At 43.2% G+C, this 18,519-nt stretch overlaps 1 protein-coding gene across 3 annotated transcripts in view; it reads left to right on the top strand.

Moving 5' to 3' along the window:
• The window catches only part of BMP2K (BMP2 inducible kinase), a 71,421-nt gene that overhangs the window by 23,872 nt on the left and 29,030 nt on the right, over positions 1-18,519 (top strand). For all 3 annotated transcript variants that reach the window (XR_014027125.1, XM_081332872.1, XM_081332873.1), the window contains exons 4-9: positions 509-651; positions 9,321-9,442; positions 10,391-10,472; positions 11,149-11,281; positions 13,968-14,071; positions 16,864-16,943. Coding sequence is in view for 2 of the 3 variants with exons in the window: in XM_081332872.1 (XP_081188998.1) it covers positions 509-651; positions 9,321-9,442; positions 10,391-10,472; positions 11,149-11,281; positions 13,968-14,071; positions 16,864-16,943 (664 nt within the window). In the remaining variant the exon portion in view is untranslated. The remainder of the gene's footprint in view (positions 1-508; positions 652-9,320; positions 9,443-10,390; positions 10,473-11,148; positions 11,282-13,967; positions 14,072-16,863; positions 16,944-18,519) is intronic.

Raw genomic sequence — 18,519 nt, forward strand, 5'->3', positions numbered from 1 at the left:
TCCATTTTGTTGCTTCTTTTTAGAAAGCAAAAACGGCACAAAAATGACAGTGATCCACTCATACTGTTAGGGCTATACGAAATATTCAGAGAGCACATTTCATATAGAATCAGTGTTTCAGATTGATCTGCAGAAGATACTCTCTCCAATGTGGCACAATTAATTTTGTTATTTCTGCTTGGACTTGCAGTTTATTATCCGTAAATTGGGACTTACTTTTATCAGGCTAGTTTGCCATTCAAATTGCCGTTTTTAAAATTAAATTTTTTAAAAATGTTTTGATTCAATTTGTTATTGTGAAATGTCCACGTTAACTGTATTCTTAGTATTTGTCTCTAGTAAATAATAGATGAAATCTAAATTCTTACTTGGAAGAGCGACATTGTGTGAAGCATTTTACGCTTTTGAAGATTTAATTTATTCAATGAAATATTTAATATTTAAATTTAGCATCCGATCTGCTAAAACCTTCTTTCTTTAAAGCATTATTTTTATTCCTTCTTTGTAGCGGGGCAAATAGTGAATCAGATGAACCAGAGATTACAAACGGGCTTTACTGAATCAGAAGCGCTAAGAATTTTTTGTGATGCCTGTGAAGCTGTTGCTAGGCTGCACCAATGCAAAACTCCCATTGTTCATAGAGACTTGAAGGTGAGAAAAATTGTGACTGAAATTCATGCTATTCCTGTCTATGAATGAATAATTGTACGATTTAGTTTTATTTATTCATTATTTTTGCCTTAAACTGTTTTAAGGCAGTTTTAATATGGTGTTTCGGTTTTTACTATCAGTATCTTATTAAATAAATAAATAAAAATAAATAATTCTTGTATAAAAGGGGTGACTATATAAATATAAATCAGGGGTCCTCAAACTTGGCCACTTTAAGACTTGTGAAGTCCACTGGTCTTAAAGTGGCCAAGTTTGAGGACCCCTTATATAAATGTTTCAAACAAACAGAATCTCAGTATATTTGTCCTCTTGCAATTTATCGATTAGTTGCTTATGTCCGTATTTTCTTCGTAAATTCAGTCTTAAAATCGAGTTTAGATATGGTGCCTTAAAAAACCCTGTTATTTTTACATCAATTGTTGTTGCTTTGATTAGCGAATATGCTCAACTTGCTTGAGATATAAGTAATTATCTGAATAATTCTTTTTCATCTTGACTCCTTAAGTTGAGCTGGACGTTCAGCTGAATGGAGGTGGGAAATGGTGAACAAGATGTATTGAAAAATATTGCTGTCTTGTCAAAAGAGAGAATATAGTTTGAACTGCTGTTTTGAAATGGCTAGTAATGATATTATTAATTAGCAAAGTCTTCCGGACTTGAAAGATTGTTACTATTTTTAACTACATGTCTCCAGTATGTTCTTTTTATGCAAAATACTTGAAAATTTTGCATCTACTGTAACTGATTATTTATGGGATAAGATTTTATTGGTTGTCTTTTAGCTGATAGCAAACTTTAATCTGAAACCCTGATTTCTTTCTTGAGTGGCTTAATAGATGGGAGGCCAAATTGATAATAAATTCGGTATGATTGTATTTGTCCAAGGACGTCTCCATGGTCATGTGGCCAGCATGACTAGACGCCAAAGGCACATGGAATGCTGTTACCTTCCCACCGTAGTGGTCCCTATTTTTCTACTGGCATTTTTACGTGCTTTCGAACCGCTAGGTTGGCAGAAGCTGGGACGAGTAACAGGAGCTCACTTTGTTACGCGACACTCGGGATTCGACCCGCCAAACTGCCGACCATCTGATCGACAAGCTCAGCATCCTAACCGACTGAGCCACCGCGTCCCTTTATGTATATGTGTATGTGTATGTGTATGTGTATATGTATATGTATATGTATATGTATATGTATATGTATATGTATATGTATATGTATATGTATATGTATATGTATATGTATATGTATATGTATATGTATATGTATATGTATATGTATATGTATATGTATATGTATATGTATATAATTAGGGAGTCCTGATGGCGCAGTAGTTAAAGTGCAATATGGCAGGCAAACTGCCCACTGCGAGAAGTTTGATCCTGACTGGCTCAGGGTTGACTTCGCCTTTCATCCTTCTGAGAACAGTAAATGAGGACCCAGATTGTTGGAGAAAATATGCAAATAATGCTTATATTTTAAACCTCACAGAGAGTGCTGTAAAGTGCTATAGGGCCGTATATAAGACTAAATGCTATTGCTATTTCTAGCATTTGTCTGGTAGAATTTTTCCTAGTTTGCATCAAATTACTTGCATTTTTAAGTTATTTGATTATTTCTGTACAGTAGGTAATCTGTCTTATATTTAGGCAATATCTGGACCGATACTAACTTGAACAGAACCTTTCTCCCATCACTTTTTATCATTTTATTTGTTTGCCGCTGAGATTTAAGTGCATTTTAGTCTCATGATGCTAGCAGGATACGGAATCCAATACAGTCCAATCTAAATTGGGCCGTATCGTCCTCAGGGAAGGCCTCTCCGCTGCTTAAGAGCGGTGGGGCACTCCGACCCTCTGGCTCCGCCCCAGGGCTCTGGGAGTGAGGAAGTGCAGCCCCCTGAGCTCCGGCTGGTGTACTTGAATGCCAGGTCTGTTGCTAATAAAGCTCCTCTCGTCCGTGATGTGGTCGAGGGTGAGCTGGCGGACCTGGCTTGCATCACGGAGACTTGGTTGGGCCCAGAGGGAGGGACTCCTCTGGTTGATCTTTGCCCACCAGGTTTCCGGGTGCTACACCGGCCTCGGGCTCAGGGTAGGGGTGGGGGTGTGGCTGTTGTCATGAGGGAGACCTTATGTCCGCGGGAGGCCACCGTTCCCCAGATAGTCGGGTGTGAGTCTCTCTTTTTGAGATGCGGCCCTGGTGCGCAGTTGGGCTTGCTGCTGGTGTACCTTTCGCCTAGTCACATAGCAGCAGCCCTGCCTGAGCTTCTCGATGTCCTCTCTGGGTTGGTGATTGAGTTCCCGAAACTTATAGTTTTGGGGGACTTCAATCTACCATCGCTGGGAGGATCATCTGAGTTGGCTCGGGAGTTCATGGCTTCCATGACGGCCATGGACCTGACGCAAGTAATTTCGGGACCGACTCATGAGGGAGGCCACACTCTTGACTTAGTTTTCTTATCTGGACGGTGGTTAGATGATCTTGGTGGGGGCTCCCCAATTGTTATGCCCCTGTCATGGACCGATCATCATCTCCTGCGGCTGGTCTTCCATTTTGCCACCCCCCGCCGTGGGAGTGTGGAACCAATTAAATGGTACCGCCCCAGACGCTTAATGGATCCCCAGAGGTTCCAGGCGGCGCTGGGGTCCCCACCTGCCTCCCTTGCTCACAGCTCGGCAGATGCCTTAGTGGAAGCCTGGGAAAGGGCAGCCACTGAGGCCCTTGACCGAGTTGTACCCCTGCGGCCCCTGACTCGGTGCAGATCCCGTCGAGCTCCATGGTTTTCCGCGGAGCTCCGGGAGATGAAGCGTCGGAGACGGGGCCTAGAGAGCGGTTGGAGATCCAGCCGATCCGAACCCGACCGATTGCGACTAAGAACCTACACTAGGTCTTATCTCGCTGCGATAAGGGAGGCGAGGTCTAACCACTTCGCCACCCTTATCGCGTCCGCAGATAATCGCCCGGCCGCCCTGTTTAGGGTGACTCGCTCCCTCCTGAATCAGGAGGTGAGGGAGGATCCCTTGCAGGGTCGTGCCGAGGAGTTTAACCAGCATCTGTCGGACAAAATCGCTCGGATTCGGACCGGTTTGGACTCTGACTGGGCAGAGTCTGTCGAGCAGGACGCGGGCGGTCTTGTCGATATCACCTGGGAGGAGTTTGATTCTGTGACTCCGGAGGAAGTGGACAGGATCATGGGGAGGCTGAGCACCACCACATGTTTATTGGACCCGTGCCCTTCCTGGCTGGTCTATGCAGCCCGGGAGAGGACACGCAGCTGGTTCCAGGCAGTTATATCGGCTTCTCTGAGTGAGGGTAGCTTCCCCGCTGTCTTGAAAGAGGCGGTGGTGAGGCCTCTCCTCAAGAAGCCTGTCTCGGACCCAGCTGTATTGAACAACTTTCGTCCTGTCTCCAACCTTCGCTTTCTTGCGAAGGTTGTTGAGAGTGTGGTGGCACATCAGCTCCCTCTGGTCCTGGATGAAGCGGATTATCTGGACCCGTACCAATCGGGTTTCAGGCCCGGGTATAGCACGGAGACGGCATTGGTCGCGCTGGTGAATGATCTCTGGAGGGCTCGGGACAGGGGGCATTCCTCTGTTCTGGTCCTGTTAGACCTCTCAGCGGCTTTCGATACCATCGACCATGGTATCTTGCTGCGGCGTCTCAGGGGATTGGGAGTGGGAGGCACGGTTTTACAGTGGTTCTCCTCCTATCTCCAGGGACGTTCGCAGTCGGTGTTGGCAGGAGGGCAGAGGTCGACCACGAGGTCTCTCATTTGTGGAGTTCCTCAGGGGTCGGTCCTCTCGCCTCTCCTGTTCAACATCTATATGAAACCGCTGGGTGAGATCATTCGTGGTTTTGGAGTTGGGTATCATCAGTATGCTGATGATACCCAGCTTTTCCTTTCGACCCCAAACCACCCCAGTGATGCCCTCAACGTGATGTCCCGTTGCCTGGAGGCGGTTCGGGTCTGGATGGGGAGGAACAGACTTCAGCTCAACCCCGACAAGACCGAGTGGCTTTGCATACCTTCATCCCGGGTTTATTCGGACATTCCACCTCTTACTATGGGGGGTGAATTATTACCCCCGGTAGATAGGGCTCGCAACTTGGGAGTCCTCCTAGATTCACAGCTCACCCTGGAAGACCATATAGGAGCTGTGACTAGGGGGGCCTTCGCCCAGGTTCGCCTGGTGCGCCAGTTGCGGCCCTATCTAAGCCGGGATGATTTATGCACGGTCACTCATGCGCTCGTGACCTCTCGACTTGACTACTGCAACGCTCTCTACATGGGGCTGCCCTTGAGGACCACCCGGAAGCTCCAACTGGTACAGAATGCAGCCGCGAGAGTTGTGTTGGGAGTCTCCCGATACTCCCACGTTACACCTCTGCTCCGTGAGCTGCATTGGTTACCGGTTGCCTTCCGGGTGAGATTCAAGGTATTAGTAATGGTATTCAAAGCCCTCCATGGCAGGGGGCCGGAGTACCTGAGGGAACACCTGCTGCCGGCATCGACTTCCCTCCGCCCTGTGCGTTCCCACAGAGAGGGCCTCCTCAGGGTGCCACCGGTCAGAGAATGTCGACTGGTGGCCCCCAGGGGGAGATCCTTCTCTGTGGGTGTCCCGGAGCTATGGAATCAGCTCCCGGTTGAGCTCCGGACGGCGCCCGACCTTCGCTCCTTTCGCCGCGAGCTAAAAACATACTTTTTTGAACAAGCTGGCCTGGCCTGATGGGGGGATCGGGGGCTATTTATTAGGTTTTAAATATCTATTTTAGTATGTGGGCATTTATTTAATTTAGTTTTAACTTTTGTAATTTGTATTTTTATTCTTGCCCTGTTCACCGCCCTGAGTCCTGCGGGAGAAGGGCGGTATAGAAATATTATTAAAATAAATAAAATAAATAAAAAATAAATATATAATACTGGTATTAGACATATAATCAACCAGATCAGTACATTAGTAAATAGCTAAATAATCCAAGGCTAATACAGTGCCCTCCTTTTGTTCGCCAAAACATTCTTATAAGTATTCTTATACTGCATTATTTATTTATTTAATAAACTTTAAACTCCATTCTCTTTAAACTTTAATAAACTTCATTCTCTTGGTTTCAAAAGCTCCGTGAAAAGCAATTTTAGCCAGTTTTGCTTCCTTTGCTTGTCATATTTTATGCCCTTCCATCTCACTTATTAGGCTTCTGTAGAAAAGATGAATAGTTCTTGCCAGAGATCTCCAGAAAGCTTCACTTCATGCTTAAAATGTTCATAGAATTATAAAATGTTAGGCTTGGAAGGGACTCTACAGCTCATCTAATCCAGCAAGAACATGCTATGAAAAACCTACGGCAGTGATGGCGAACCTTTTAGAGACGGAGTGCCCAAACTGCAACCCAAAACCCACTTATTTATCGCCGGGTGCCAAGTGGGACGTGGCCCACTGGGTGGGTGTGACTGTGGTGGTTATGGCAGACTGGGTAGGTGTGGCCAAAGTGGGCATGGTCACCTCGATGTCGCTTGTGGGGAGGGATGCCTCTGGCGGCCGGGCAGGGTTGGGGGAGATCCGGGGGGTCTCTGCCAGGTGGGGCGGTTGGCCAGAGGCTTGTCCTGCGGGGTGAAGCAAGGTGAGACAGGGTGGGTATGCCACACAGAGGCCAGCGAGCACATGGGGGCCAATGATGTCCATCAGCAGCCACAGCTTGCTGGCTCCTCAACTGGCTCAGTCTGAACAGCTAGCTGACAGCTGAGGAGGCAATATAATGGGTTGTGCCCGGGAAAAGCATATTGGTTTGTGCTTCTTAAATTGTAAGCCGCCCTGAGTCTTCGGAGAAGGGCGGGATATAAATGGGATTAAAATAAAATAAAAAATAAAAATAAAAGAAGAGCATCCGAGGCCAGGAGGGACGGGACAGGTGGGGAGGGAAACCAGCTGTGCCGGGATACATCTGGCCACGTGGGACTTCAGGCAGCTGGTTGAAGAGGGACGGTTGCCATCTCCAGGACACGACACACATGCCTACAAAGAGGGCTCTGAGTGCCACCTCTGGCACACGTGCCATAGGTTCGCTACCACTGACCTATGGCATTCTGCCCCCTTTTTTCCCCACTGAAATTTACCACTTTCTGGGGCAATCTATTTCAAGACCGCTTATTGTTGATAAATTCTTTATGTACTGCATCAAGTATTTGCTCTGCACACATTTGAGCTGCATTCAACACCAGCCCTATCACGTGGCGAGCCCTACCTGTGAAAATGCTTCCTTGTAACTTAAACTCATAATTTATTGTTCTGTAAACAGGAACAACACTGTGGAATCTACCCAAATTCTATACAACAATCTTGTAAACAGTTTCAGTTACTTGGAAAGTCCCACAGTCAACAAGGAATAAAGAACACACATGTGTACTTTTAATCTCTGGAAATAATCAATAACATCGCCTTTAATCTCAAGTTAGCTTTGCTGTGGCTAACCCCTCTGCAGTTTTTGAGTTTGAAATCATTTGAAAACAAAAGCCTAAGTTATTTTGACTTGCTGTCAATTTTATTTTTGTTTGGTGTTACACTCCAGTCTTAATTCTCTTATCTGATCTTGAGTAGATGTCACTGCATTTAAAACGTGCAAATAAAGGACACACTGTTTGGGCAGCTAAACGTAGATAATAGCATTGGTTGCGCTGTCTTTGATAAGTATGAAAGTACTATCATTAGTACAGTACTATTTTTAGTAAGGAGGTGGCTAGTGGGTTAGGACGCTGAGCTTGTCGATCAGAAGGTCGGCAGTTTGGCGGGTCGAATCCCGAGTGCCGCGTAGCAGAGTGAGCGCCTGTTACTCGTCCCAGCTTCTGCCAACCTAGCAGTTCGAAAGCACGTAAAAATGCAAGTAGAAAAATAGGGACCACTCCGGTGGGAAGGTAACAGCGTTCCGTGTGCCTTTGGCGTCTAGTCATGCCAGCCACATGACCACGGAGACGTCCTCGGACAAGCGCTTGAAACGGAGATGAGTACCGGCCCCTAGAGTTGGAAATGACTAGCACACATGTGCGGGGGAACCTTTACCTTTACTAGTTAAGAGCTTATATATAGGGACAGAGATATTAATCTGTGTTCAAACTGATTAATGAATAACAGAAGTAAACCAGCTTGTACTTTCTAAAGCGCAGCCATAGGCTGTCTGTACTCAATATTTATTTTATTTCATAGAATAATACAGTTTGGAATGGACCTTGGAGGTTCTCTAATCCAGTCCTCCCTGCCCACGGGTGGAATCCTTATAATATCATCCCATATTGTCCAACATTGCTTGAAAACCTTAAATAATGGAACATCCATGACTTCAGAAGACAGGCTGTTCTATGGTTATTAATAGTTCTTATAATCAGGAAATTCCTAGTTATTTTAACTTTGGTTCTCCTTCCATTTATTTGCAAAATTGATAAGCTGCCCAAATCAGGTTGACTGTGGGTAATATGCATTTCGGTAGTTCAACAGAACAATAATGGAAAAGAAATCAGAATAATAATGATACCAGGTGAACAGCTGAAGGCTCTGAAGAAGTGTTGAGAAAGGGTAGCATTCTAAGTGAGTAGAGGGGTAGAGGGCAATCATGCTTCCAGGACCAGAGTATTCTGCAATGTAGGGCCTTCTGCTAAAAATATTTGCCTCCTGATCCACCCTTTTCATTTCTTTTGGGGGCAGAATCTTTTATTTATTTATTTATTTAGTTGCATTTGTATACCGCCCTTTCCCTGAGGACTCAGGGCGGTTTACAGGGAATTAAAAATCAAAAACATACAAAAGTTAAAACCAATTAAAAAGCATTAAATTCACCCTGTACACTAAAAACCCCAGTTAAAATTTTCTCCTCAGCCTGGGCCTGAGAGCTCAAAGAGCCAGGTCTTCAGGCCCCGGCGGAATGATCGGAGGTCGGGAGCAGTCCTCAACTCCACCGGCAGCTGGTTCCAGAGGGCAGGCGCTCCCACTGAGAAGGCCCTATCCCTGGGTGTCACCCGCCGGCAATCTCTCACCGGCGGAACCCTGAGCAGACCCTCCCTGTGGGAGCGCACTGGGCGAAGGGCGTTTGATGCCGGCAGCAGGTGTTCCCTCAAATAACCCGGACCCAGGCCATGTAGGGCTTTATAGGTAATAACCAGCACCTTGAATTTCACCCGGAGGGCAACCGGAAGCCAATGCAGCTCGCGGAGTAGAGGTGTTACATGGGAGTATCGGGAAACCCCCATTACAACTCGCGCGGCCGCATTCTGCACCAGTTGAAGCCTCCGAGTGGCCTTCAAGGGCAGCCCCATGTAGAGAGCGTTACAGTAGTCCAAACGGGAGGTCACAAGCGCATGAGTGACTGTGCGTAGGGCGTCTCGGTCCAGATAGGGACGTTTGTTTTCTTTTAGCAAGTTGATTGCAAGCAGCTTGTTGACTTTGTTACACGAAGCTTTTACTCTCGAGGTGTGAAGCGCAGTGCAAGTCACAATACAGTGACAATGTATAAATCTTTACTGGGGGAAAAATAAAGTTATAATATTTTAGTTCTACATCATAACTCAAAACAGCGAAGTTGAAAGTGCTTGAAAGTTCTTAGAACTATATTCAGAGTTTGTGCTTATTGATGTTTGTAAATCGTTGCTTGTTTTCTTTTAGGTTGAAAACCTTTTATTGAATGACAGTGGGAACTACGTCCTCTGTGACTTCGGCAGTGCCACTAATAAATTCCTTAATCCTCAGAAAGATGGAGTCAGTGGAGTTGAAGAAGAAATTAAAAAGTAAGGGGCCGATCAGTGGTTCTCGGCATCCTAACAATAGCAAAATGTTTGGAAATCTCAGTGCCTGCTTTATTATCACGAAACATTTTACAAAGAAATAACGTGTCCAAAGGCTCAGTTCTTTAATTGGATGATTGTCTACATTTAGAAATCTGTTATAGGTAGTCCTCATTGAATGGCCATTCATTCAATCACCATTTGAAGTTACAGTGGTGCTAAACAACTAGTTATTTTTCAAAGTTAACAGCCACTTTAGCACTCCATGAACAAAATTCAGATGTTTGGCTGCCTGTTTGCAATCGCAATTCCAGCATGCATTTCAACAACCCCTCAACCTACCTTTCTCCCCCATTCCCTTTGGCCACACTGCTTTCTGTGACACCCACCCCTCCCACTCCTGCTGCCCCCAGCTGACCTTTGCCATCTTTTTCTTTCTGCTGTTGATGCCGAGTACCTTTGCTCTTTGCTATTGTGTGCATCTCTAAATAGCAAAAAACTAAGCCCAGGCCATCAGTAATCAAGACCTTTTATGTGCATATCCAGATCTGATTTTTTTTAATCAACTATGGATATCTGAAATTAGAATTATACAAAGTTATTCTGCCATTCCAGCATTGCTCTGATTAAAAAAAACAACCCCTTTATTTTAACAAATAGAAAGTTAGGGGTTTTTCCCATTTGTTATTCTAATGTTGTTGTTTTCTTGCATTCTGAGGATTCCTTGTTTCATAAAAAAAATAATCTGCCTGGCAATATTACTGTCATAAGATACCCTGAGAAAAATGTGGTATCCAAGAGTGCCATACATTTTTTAAAAATAAAATTAATACACCCCCCCCTCAAAGTACATTTATTAGTGCAATGGATGTATAGTTTGGGTTTGTAAAACAGGTTACAGTAGTCATATTTGTGTTTGATTAAGTTTTATGCTAAATTATTTCCCTTAAGGTATACCACATTGTCATACAGAGCTCCTGAAATGATCAATCTTTATGGAGGGAAAACAATTACAACCAAGGCAGACATCTGGGTAAGATAAACTGTTTTGTAAGAATTAATAAGAAAGGTGCTGAGTAGATCAGTATTTCCGAGGAATCGAAAAGTAGCCACACTCAGGTTTATTGTAATCTTTCTTAATTTCAGTGAGTCTACTGCATATAAGTGTCTGAATCCAACTTATATCTATACAATTTATAAAAAAATGAAATGGGCGATGTTTTTAATCTGCTAAATTCAACGTAGAACATAATTCGAAAAGAATCATATTTATTTTGGTTTTATTTTCGTTCTGGTGACTAAAGTTATAGATGCAATTGATAGGATTTAATCTATTACATTTGGAAACCATTTACCACAAAAGCACTTTTACTGGGACAACTGTATTGCGAAGATGTGGAGGTGAAATAAATGACCATCAGAATAAATTTTCATAATGCCACAAGCAGCAAAAAAAAATAAAAATCAAGAAAAGTATTTTTAAAATGAACAGTGCAAACTTGGTAGAATGATAGTTTAGGAATGTTGCTGCTAAAGAGTACTAAATGATCTAAATAACACATCATGTTTTAATGGTTTTTATTATTATAACGAGCAATTGTTCAAACAGTATGAAATTATGATAAGAAAACTTATTGCAACTTTTAAAATAAGAGTGTGCTGGTTTTATAGTTCAGTTACTAGTATAATGATGTGCTTTTTTAAAACAGGCCCTTGGCTGCTTGCTGTATAAACTTTGTTTTTTCACACTTCCCTTTGGTGAGAGTCAGGTTGCTATTTGTGATGGAAGCTTTACCATCCCAGACAATTCGCGTTATTCCCACAGTATGCATTGTTTGATAAGTAAGTAACTGGTACGCTTTACTAACTAAAACATGGGTCTTCAAACTCGGCCCTTTTATGACTCATGGACTTCAACTCCCAGAATTCCTCAGCCAGGCATGCCTGGCTGAGGAATTCTGGGAATTGAAGTCCATGAGTCATAAAAGGGCCGAGTTTGAAGACCCCTGAACTAAAATGTTTTATGTGAAACTAAATTGCTACGTACAGACATAGCCAAAACCGATCACCTTGGTTATTGCATATTTCATTACATGCTTATTTCCAATGTAGCCAAAGAAATAATATGTATTGTAATATTATAAAAACATTGGAGTAAATACTACTATTTATGAATTGGAATAATATTTTGAAAAATGAGTTTTAGGTACATTTTAGGAGGGTTTCTTCCCCCCCCCCTAAAAATACATTATCTTTTTTTCATTACAATTAATACATAGGGGGTTTTTTAATATAAAAAATCAAGACTTGCTCTTTCCTGACTTTATTATTAACTACTTTATTGTGTGTGTGTGTGTGTGTGTGTGTATATATGCATATGCATATGTGTGTGTGTGTGTGTAGAGGTATATACTGGAATATATTTGTATATATGGAGTGTGTGTGTGTGTGTGTGTATTGATAGAGAGATAGATGGATATAGATATAGTTGTAATAGTGGAGCAGATGGTTCTGAAAAATAGATCAGGAAGAGAAAAGTATCCAATTTCCTTTCTTCAGCATTTCTGTGGAGGGGGTGCTAAACTTAAGATGTGCTTTTGTTTATATTCAGGATATTTATTCAAAGCTAGCAGGTCTTATTATATCAGATTCTGTTTCCCAACGTCCTGCTTTACTCCCTTCAGTCTTATTTTTACATTCTAAGTTGTTATACTTAGATTTCAGCAGCTGTTTGTGTATAATCAGACTTCTGATTCCTATTAATACCTTCTTTTCTCTTCCCCCTTCCTTTTCTAGGGAAAGTTAGGGACGCGGTGGCTCAGTGGGTTAGGACGCTGAGCTTGTCGATCAGAAGGTCGGCAGTTTGGCGGGTCAAATCCCGAGTGCCGCGTAACAGAGTGAGCGCCTGTTACTCGTCCCAGCTTCTGCCAACCTAGCAGTTCGAAAGCACGTAAAAATGCAAGTAGAAAAATAGGGACCACTCCGGTGGGAAGGTAACAGCGTTCCGTGCGCCTTTGGTGTGTAGTCATGCCGGCCACATGACCACGGAGACGTCCTCGGACAAGCGCTGGCTCTTCGGCTTTGAAACGGAGATGAGCACCGGCCCCTAGAGTCGGAAACGACTAGCACGCATGTGCGGGGGAACCTTTACCTTTACCTTTACCTATATATATATATATATATATATATATATATATATATATATATATATATATGTGTGTGTGTGTGTGTGTGTGTGTGTGTGTGTGTACACACATACACACACAAACACACACACACATACATACATACAGATTTGTAATTTTAGCTTTGTTGGAATAGGAGCGTTCTTTTGGTTCTTCTAAGTTTAACTTGACATTTTGTGACAGCATTGCTAATTCTGAACAACAGCTTACTTAATGCAGTCTTTTGTGTGTGATTGATATCCACCCATAAAATACGTTTTGGAAGTTCTCAGGTACTTATCAAGCCATTTTTCTTTTTTAAAACGCCATTAATTTATAAACTGAAGAAAATACAAATGTATGAAAAGTGATACTTCATTTTTGTGTAGGCCAGGGGTAGGCAACCTTGGCTCTTTTATGACTCGTGGACTTCAACTCCCAGAATTCCTAAGCCAGCATAGGGGAACCATGGCCCCTTTATGACCTGTGGACTTCAACTCCCAGAATTCCTGAGCCAGCATGGCTCAGCTTGGAAACCTCTCCTTTTCCCCTCAGCATGGCTGGCTCAGGAATTGTGGGAGCTGAAGTCCACGAGTCATAAAAGAGCCAAGGTTGCTTACCCCTAGTGTAGGCTCACTTTGCTTTCAAACTAAAAAAATATTCACCTACTAGAGTGCTTATATGGGAAATGATACTAAAATTTTTGATTGTCTGTAGCTTAATCCTGGCCGGTAAAGATGAGACTCTTTTCAGAATCCAAAAAAAAAAATAGGGTTAAGAAGTAAAGAATCTCAGGGAAAGTTGCTTCATTATCGTGCAGTCGTCAGATATACATTGTGATAATTTTCCATTTAGAATTGATGTGAAGTTTTATTTGCCTGAGAATGATACAATAGGAAATACGGCATTCAGGAATACCTAGACCTGGTAGTTTAAGGGTATGGGAAGTTAAAATTGACCTGAAAGATAATTTACAGTGGTGCAAAATGATGATTAAGACATTTTTTTAAAAGCAGTTTAGAATAATTTCGCTGTTACGTTACGAAGGCATGAAATTAGCCAAATCTAATTTAAAAAAGAAAAAAACAACCTGTTAGCTTTGTTGCTAGATAAAACAGGTAGAAAGTTCACAGTGTGACTTATGGATGGATGCAAGAATATTCCATAAAATAATGTAATGACAATTAAGAGGAATCAAATCCAGTCACCCTATTCAACACCCATACCTGACTGTTGTATGTAGAAAATAATGTTATCAGAACTCTGAGGTAATTATAAAATCACTTTATTCACTCTTAATGAACTTGGTTGCCTGAATGACTTCTTACCTGTAGGTTAATAATTGAATTTGCTGTAATCAACAGGATACATGCTTGAACCAGATCAAGAGCGGAGACCTGATATCTTTCAAGTATCTTACTTTGCCTTTAAACTTGCCAAAAAGGATTGTCCAGTTTTAAACATGAATGTAAGTAGATCCGTATTTGAGCCTGTATTGACACAGTAAATCTTGTTTAGAATAATAAAGTCGGAGTGGTAACCAGCTTTACTCTAAAAAATATTAATTCATCTTTCCCTGTTGGAAAAAAAACCACACGCATACCTTTTAACAAATTTAGTATTGACAAGAGAAGGGCTTATTTTTAAAAGTTAATAAGGTAATGTATGCTTGTATTGACCATAGCAAATATGATATGCATTTTTAATGCCCTTGACATATTACTTCCTGGCCTCGTTTCCGAGATATGCTAGTGTCATTAAATAATTGACCAAGTTAAGAGTGATTCACTTGGCCCTGTTTCTTACAACAAAAACAAAGTTAAAAAATGCAGAGTACAGGTGATCTTTGAATTCCAACGGTAATTGGGACTGGAATTTCTTTCACTAAGCAAGGGGATCACAAAGCCACCTCCATTGTCCTGCACTCTGCGAGCCCTCTTGCTCTCAGATGACCTTTGCCATCTCCTTTCCACTGTTGGCGAGGTGTATCTGGCCTCTCTTTAGGCGAGGTAGCGGGTAACCACACCAAGACCTGTCCCCAAATCTGCTCGTGCTGTTCTTCAAGTAGCGCCAAGTGTTCTTTGTGATATTTCAGAAGGTTTTGGAGACCTCTTGAATTCTCCAGATTGCCCAGGCCAGCTCTTACAATGCTTCGAAAGGCCGCGGAAGGTTCCTGAAAGCTTTCTCCAAAGCATCAGGAGAACGGCGGGTGCAATTTGGAGAATAGCCGGCGCGGCCTTCTCGCAATCCCTTGGAAAGCCTGGAAAGGTGGCTGAAGGTTTCTCAAAACATTGCAAATGGCACGGTGTTATTTGGAGAACAGCGCAGGCAACTTTGGGAAGTATTTATTTATTTATCAAACTTATAAGTAAGCTTGGCATGGCCCAAAAGCAACGGAAGGAAGGTGGGGAAGGGTCAGCTAGGCATGGCAGAACCTGGGGAGTAAAGAGCAGTGAGGATGGCTGGGGATTTTCACTATGCTGCATAGCAGGGGTCTTCAAACTTGGCTCTTTTCTGACTCTGACTTCAACTCCCAGAATTCCTCAGCCAGCCTGGCTCAGCTTGGCAACTCTGCCTTTCCCCTCAGCATGACTGGCTCAGGAATTCTGGGAGTTGAAGTCCATGAGTCAGAAAAGAGCCAAGGTTGCCTAGCCCTGTCTTAGACCCTGCCAACCACAATTCCTTGGCTAAGGGGATCCAGAGTTAGCCCCTTCTGCTGGCTTGAGTCACAAAAGGGCCAGGTTTGAAGACCCCTGCTCTATGGGCTCAGCAAGGGGTCTTGAGGTGACACTTCTTGGTGGCAGCTGTGGTGGCAGTGCTGGGGCTGAAGTAGAGATTTGCTCTGTGTGTGTGTGTGTGTGTGTGTGTGTACAATTGAGCCCTGGGCCCTCTCTTCAGCCTCAGCATTGCGGCCATCAAGGAGTTCTTCTGTGCAGGAGGGTCAAAAGGGCAGAGAGGGTAGGGGAGATAGGCAAATGGGGAGGAGTTGGCGCTCCTTTATGGTTATAAGTGCGGTCAGGTTATACCAAACACCTGAATTTTGATCACATGACCTTGTGGGTGATGCAGCAGCTGCAGGATCAGGGACCAGTGTAAGTGCCGTTAACTCAGCAGCACCTTAACTTTTCAATGGTCGCTTAACAAGGACTACCTCTAGCTCCAATCTAGAGAGAGTTGCATGATTAACTGCATGCTCAGCCGGACATATTGCTTCCCCGTCAACTGACAGGGAAATTTCAAAATTGCGTTGGCTGCTTTTAATAGGGTTCCTTGTATTATGGGTTGGAAGTTAGCTCCAGATTTTCATTGTACTTGGACATCCATTGAGAATAGAATAGAATAGAATAGAATAGAATAGAATAGAATAGAATAGAATAGAATAGAATAGAATAGAATAGAATAGAATAGAATAGAATAGAATAGAATAGAATAGAATAGAATAGAAATTGGATATAGAATAGAACAGAATAGAATAGAATAGAATAGAATAGAACAGAAAATAGAATAGAATAGAATAGAATAGAATAGAATAGAATAGAATAGAGAATAGAATAGGATGGGATGGGATGGGATGGGATGGAATGGAGCTGGAAGGGACCTTGGAGGTCTTCTAGTCCAGCCCCCTGCTCAAGCAGTCCAGCCCCCTGCTCAAACAAACATAGGGACCCAAGTTAGTTATTCTAATTTAAATTATTGTGACTATCGTAAGATCACTGGTATCTAACAAGTGCTTATCCTTTACATCTATATTTCTCAGAAGCTCGTATCACATAAAGGCTTTTCAGTTTATTAGAAACAATATTCACCACAAACATATTTGGACCAATACGCTGAAATTTGGAATTTTCTGTCTCTCAGATACCTAGGGTTCCTGAAAATGAATGGATGTGAATGTTACAATCAGTGGAGTATTTTTTGTTTGTAATGTCACCAATTTTATCCTCTTCCAGGATACTTTAGTTTTGTTCCGTCTTCAGGGAGAGTTCCACGATTAGTGGACAACCTCTGCTCCTAAACGTCTATAGATTTTTTGGGGGGTCCTTCTAAGATTGTACTTTTACCAAACCTGGACTTGACAATACATATTTGTGTGTGAATACGCGCATCTACATGAGTGGATTATACTCTATATGGGCTTTTTTGTTTATTGTGGGTATGCAATATGATAATGTTCAAGCTGGTATGATATAGAACTTTTCTCTTACTGTCTTTATTTCCCAGAAAAGCTATTAATAACACTTGCTCGCTTATTTTTCCAAGAATTCTCCTCTCCCTTCAACTCTTCCTGAGCCCTTGACAGCTAGTGAGGCTGCTGCTAAGAAAAGCCAAATAAAAGCTAGGTGAGTGCAATAATTTTATTAATAATTCAGTGCACTTTTTGGCATACTGTTCGTTATGCAGAGCTTTGTTCTGTGGCCACAGATGTTCCCTCCTGAACCCAATTCCCTCTAGTAGAACTGTGAGTCCAGGAAAGCGCATAGTCCCACATAGAAGATTGTTCTGTTGAGAATCAGAATTGGTACAAGACCATGGTCAGCCAGCTGCTGAATTAATAACCATTTGCTCTGGGGTTGAATCCAAGTTGGTTTCTCCACATGGAATCCTTTAGGACAGTGATGGCGAACCATTTAGAGACCGAGTGCCTAAACCACAACCCCAAACCCACTTATTTATTGCAAAGTGCCAGGGCCACATCAGCATTGTGGTGCCCTTGGGGACGGGGGGGGGGGCAGGGAGGCGCCTCTGAGTGCTGCCTCTGGCACACAAAAACCGGGGGTGCAAAAACGGGCCACTGTGCTGCGAGGCGCAAAAATGGCCACGCTGCCGCAGCGGGATACAAATACAAGGCGCTGTACCACGCAAGAATGGGGCAGGGCTAGTGAGTATCATGCAGGCACTAGCCCCGCCCCATTTGCAGTGCGTGTGTGCTCGCAACCCCGTGCATGCGTGCACGCATGTAAAATGCTTCCCCCTCCCTTTTCTTCCAGTCCACCAATCGACAATGGTTGGCGACCTCTGCTTTACCATCTCTACTCGAGCTGGCTAGTCGGCCGCTATGCCTCCTTTGTGCTGGGCGGGGCTCCTGCTCTGGGCAGCGGTGGCGGCCTGATGGACTTGCTGCCGGCGGCGGTGGCACGCCTGCCAACAGAGAGGGCTCTGAGTGCCGCCTCTGGCACGCGTGCCATAGGTTCGCCACCACTGCTTTAGGTCTTCCACTGCATTTGTCATTTCCCACTGGCTTCATGCAGATTTGAAATGGGATGAAGGGAAAGCTAAACTCTAGAATTCCCCATAATGAATGACTTGAACCCCTCTCCTCTACAACTATTGATGGACAGAACCTGCCCACACAGGAACAGTGTTGTCGTTGTGTAGTACTTTCAGTCCTTGTAGGTGATCCTGAAGGATTGTGTAGCTAACGGTGCCAAAGGTTGCTAAAAGATCCAATAAAAGGAGGGTGGCCAAGCTGCCTCCATCTTGGCTTGAATCTACGCTATGATAGTTCTGGATAATATGCTTCTTCCAGAATATGTTTGTTGTTCCCCTGATTTCTTTCTTTTTATACTAATTATATTAAAAAAAATTCAAAGAGCAGATTAAAATCAACAAAAACGTAGTATAAAGGAAGGGAAAAAAATGGAAAAGAAAAGAAAAAGGTGCAGGAAAAAAAGATAATTCGAAATTAGAAGAAGAGAATATTTTTTAGCTAGGGGCGGAAGCGCGGGGTTCTCGATGCTCTTTGAGCTTGGCTGTTCTCTTGCAGACTTTTCATTATCAAACGAGGTAACGTCATCAGCGCTAGAAGGGAGCGGGGTTTTGCTCTCACGAAGCTTCCGGTTTTCTTTCCATTCATAGAAGTGCGATGACAAGCTTATCTTTTTACTTTGTGGTTACAGGGAAAAAAAAGCTCACTTT

Source organism: Vipera berus (assembly GCF_964194415.1).
Source record: "Vipera berus genome assembly, chromosome: 7".
In the NCBI taxonomy this organism is placed as follows: Eukaryota; Metazoa; Chordata; class Lepidosauria; order Squamata; family Viperidae; genus Vipera; species Vipera berus.